General features: G+C 41.3%; 1 protein-coding gene across 1 annotated transcript in view; it reads right to left on the reverse strand.

Moving 5' to 3' along the window:
• Positions 1-4138, reverse strand: part of OSTM1 (osteopetrosis associated transmembrane protein 1) — a 108130-nt gene that overhangs the window by 5552 nt on the left and 98440 nt on the right. Inside the window, exon 8 of the mRNA XM_008581765.1 lies at positions 3107-3246. Within this exon, the coding sequence (XP_008579987.1) occupies positions 3107-3246 (140 nt within the window). The remainder of the gene's footprint in view (positions 1-3106; positions 3247-4138) is intronic.

The following is a 4138-nucleotide window of genomic DNA, read 5'->3' on the forward strand; positions in this document are numbered from 1 at the left end:
AATTAATTTATTTATTTTGGTGTCTGGCTGATAGGGGGATCTGAACCCTTGACTTTGGTGTTACATGGCTGTGCTCTAACCAACTGAGTTAACCAGCCAGCCCCTCAATTCTAATTTTTATGGTGCATTTGAATAAGGAGACACTTGGATGGATACCTTTCCAACATCTGAGAATGTAGCAGAAGGAAAATAGTCAAAGTGAATTTATGAAAAGAAAAGAAACAAGTAAGACCCACAACGGAGTTCTAAGCCTCTTGAATTCATTCAGAAATGAGGATCTCCATTGCTCAGTGTAGTGTGATTAGGACATTATCAGAGATTTGTACTTAAGAAATACTGGGCAATCGACTAGTTAACTGGAGAAACAAACCAGAAATCTAATGATTAAACTTATATTGAAAGCATTTTTATTTCTTAATTTAATTGAGGTTTTGTTTGTTTATTCTATTACATGGGTTTAGCTCTTTAACTCAGGAAAGATATTCTGAAAGCACAAATGCTTGTGTGATATTACTATTATTTTTTCCAATGAAAGGAAAAGAAAGTTTTTTCTGCAATAACTGGAGTTTTCTTTCTTTCTTAGAGAAGCCAGGCAGTGTTACATAGTGGAAAGAGTTTGGGACCATGAGTCAAAAGACTTGGTTTCAACTGTCATGGATAGATCATTTTATCTTTCTGAGTATCAGTCTCCCCCTCATTAGATATTATTCCTCCAGCTCTCTGCCTTTCCCCAATCACCAGATACTAGAGATATGGGTCCCTCCCTTCTAGTTCTAAGAGTATGTGATTCTAGAAAACAAGGAGATGTTTCTGAGGAAGGATAAAGGAAATGTAATGAAAGATGAAGGAGGCAAGAAGAGACAGAATCTAAGGAAAACAAAGTTTCAAAGAATGAGAGTCCTCAACATTGTACTGTAAAGTCAACCTGCTCCCAGTTAAACTCCTTCAGAAATTCTAAAGGAATTTTCCTGAGCTTTTTCTTTTCTTCTGTGCACCTCAGTGGAAGTGGAATGAGAGCTAAATTGGAGAAAGGGAACTGGAGGAATAAGGACCAGAAGTCAAAGAATGAATCATTCAGACACTGCGTAGTCAGCCCTCAAGTCATCTAGATGTGAAGGTAGCTTTCCCTCCTCACCTGACAATTTGGCCCTGAAGTCCAAAAAGGCTAAAAAGGATCTTTTCTCTACATTGGCTACTCCCAATAATCTTAGTTCAAAAGCATCTCAGTTGTTTAATTTATCCAGAATCTTCTCTTAAACCTTTTGCAGTGTGCATGATTACGGATTTCAACAGACGATTGCCCTGAAGATACTTTATAGGTGAGGCTTAGAAAAGTTTCTTGGTTCTAAAGCAAGTCTTATCTTTTACTGTCTACACTGATTTGGATTCATTTCAGGCCAACTTATCTTTAGACATGTATCTATGGTTTTCTTTTAGTACCCAGAGGCCAGGCCTAGGGAAAGAATATTCTTGTTGAGCACATTTAAATAGAATTCACAACCTCCAGTCTCCACCAGAGGCTTAGAAAAGAGTCTTACTCAGATTTCTTCATCTATTCGACAAACCAGGTCCCGAGCTAGGATTGGAGGAGGAAGGTGAGTAAACAGCAGTTACAGCACATGGCAATAGGGGGTGGCAGGGGTGCTGAGGGGGTTCATAGGAGGACACTGCAAATGAGCCACAAGGGTGGCTTGGACCAGATGGTGGCAGTGGAAAGGGAGAGAAGTAGATAGACTCCAGGTATATGCTGGAGGAAAAACTGACAAGAAAGAGTGAGGGACTGCATAAGGCAAGTAGGGGAAAGGATATGTTTCTAGTTGGAACAAGTTGGTGGGCATTGGTACCTGTTTAACGAGATAGAAAATCAGGAATTCGGTTTTGGAATTCAGTTACCTGATAAGTACACATACTCCCCCCTGGGGAATATGTGCATTTCAAGAATCAAAAAAGGCTAAAACCAGAGTAGTGAACTAGCAGCCAGTTGGGTCGTCATTTGTGAATCAAGGATCCTCCACTGCCCATGGAGAAGGCTAGCTGGAACATAATGACCATATTTTTAAGGAGATGGGTACACACTCTGGAAGAAAACCTGTTCCACTTCCTCCTCTACCTCCTCTAGTCTAGGTCCCTCCCATCTTTTCTGTTGTTCTGGTGCTTTGAACCTGAGGTTTGGTGAAGAATGTCCCCTCAGTTTCTCCTGTCTACACCTTGACCCAAAAGGCTGGGTAAAGACTGCCTCACCCTGCAGCTCCTCCCAAAGAACCACCTCAATCCTAGCTAGCCCCCAAGCCCACCATCCTTGGGAGAGGTAATAGCTGAAGTTTCCTTGACCCAAAAGGCTGGGTAAAGACTGCCTCACCCTGCAGCTCCTCCCAAAGAACCACCTCAGTCCTAGCTAGCCCCCAAGCCCACCATCCTTGGGAGAGGTAATAGCTGAAGTTTCCAAAAACTGCCAGTTTTTGTCCTGGGGAAAGGAGCTTATGTCACCTTAAAATCAGAGAGAGGAAGGGGAGAAGCTGGAATTGGTAGAATTGCATATTCACAGAGAGAGAGCAAGATGCCGCTGTCTGTCTGAAGCCAGGTTTTATTAGCTCTGATTCTCAGATACCTTGCTCTTCTCCAGAGTTATCCGAGCCCAGTAGTTTATCCCAAACCCATACAGAAGAGCACCTTGAAAAAAAATTCTTTGTTCAAAAGAATTTGTACCCCCCAAAAGTTCTTCATAGTAAATTCTTTCCTCTCTCTATATAAATACCTACCATTCACCTGGCATTTAAAAGATTTTGAGTTACACCACTAGCCCTTAAGAAGCTTTTTATTGGTCTCCAATTATTTTACTGAAATTGGATTATGCAGCCACCAGGTAAACTTGGTTATGATTATATCAATAAGATCTGTTACTCTAGAGGGAAATCATTATGCTTTCAAAGTTAACTTTGCTTTTCATGTAAGATTAGAATTGTTTATTAAAACAGCCAAAGAAATAATAACCACTCTAATAAAAAGGATATGCCGTTTAAATTTTTAAATAAAACATAATTGCATAAGTACAATTAAGTTCCATTTGCACTGATCGTTAATAATTAATAATCCCTGGTTTTCTCACCCAGGACCTGCCTGAGTCCTGCCCTGGGCACGAGAGCACACCATTGGCATTGGCATTAGATCCAAGGCTCTGTGAGGTCAGGTCCACTTCCGTCTGGGTCACTGCTGCAGCCCCAGTGCCTGGCATACTGCCTGCCTTATCTTAGGGGACCAGTGGACACAATCCAGCATGAGGGCTTTAGGATAAACTAAATCTGGTCAGATTATTTCTGGAGTGACTGGACAGAGATAGAATTTAAGGGGGGTAAATGTTGAGTCAAAGCAGAGGAAGAGAGCCAACACCAGAGGATTATCAAATGTGATATGTTTTGTTTTTTCCCTTGAGGGATTTTTGTGAAGCCACAAATAGAGATAAGGGGAAAGTTCAGGCAGAGGAAGTTTCCCTTGAGGGATTTTTGTGAAGCCACAAATAGAGATAAGGGGAAAGTTCAGGCAGAGGAGGTCAGGAACTTCTCAGGAACTTGGAGTGTGAACAGGACAAGTGAAATGATTCAAAGACTCAGAAGGAAGCAAAGGTGTCATTCTTCTGGCACTAGTCATGTGACGTCTGGGCAGGTCATCCAGCTTGAAGATTAGACTCAGTCCCCATAGGACTTTTCTTGAACTCAGACTCCTCCTGGGATGGCTTAAAAATTTCAAAACAATTTGACAATAAAAATCTTTGTAATGAGTTATACTGTTGTTAGGGGAACTTCAGTTGAAGGCCACATTCTCCAAAGCATGTTTTTGTTTTTTTTTTTAAAGATGACCAGTAAGGGGATCTCAGCCCTTGGCTTGGTGTTTTCAGCACCACGCTCAGCCAGTGAGCTAACCGGCCATCCCTATATAGGATCCAAACCAGAGGCCTTGGTGTTATCAGCACCGCACTCTCCCAAGTGAGCCATGGGCCGGCCCTCAAAGCATGTTTTTGAATTTTTTCTTAACAGGGGAGATTAATAGGGTTTTGTGGAAGGAAAAAAAAGTGAGTAAAATGAATGTTAAGCAGATTTCTTTATTGTTGTAATTCTCAGTGCCTTTGATATTAACATTATAT

This window comes from Galeopterus variegatus, unplaced genomic scaffold (assembly GCF_000696425.1).
Source record: "Galeopterus variegatus unplaced genomic scaffold, G_variegatus-3.0.2 Scaffold2453, whole genome shotgun sequence".
NCBI lineage: Eukaryota > Metazoa > Chordata > Mammalia > Dermoptera > Cynocephalidae > Galeopterus > Galeopterus variegatus.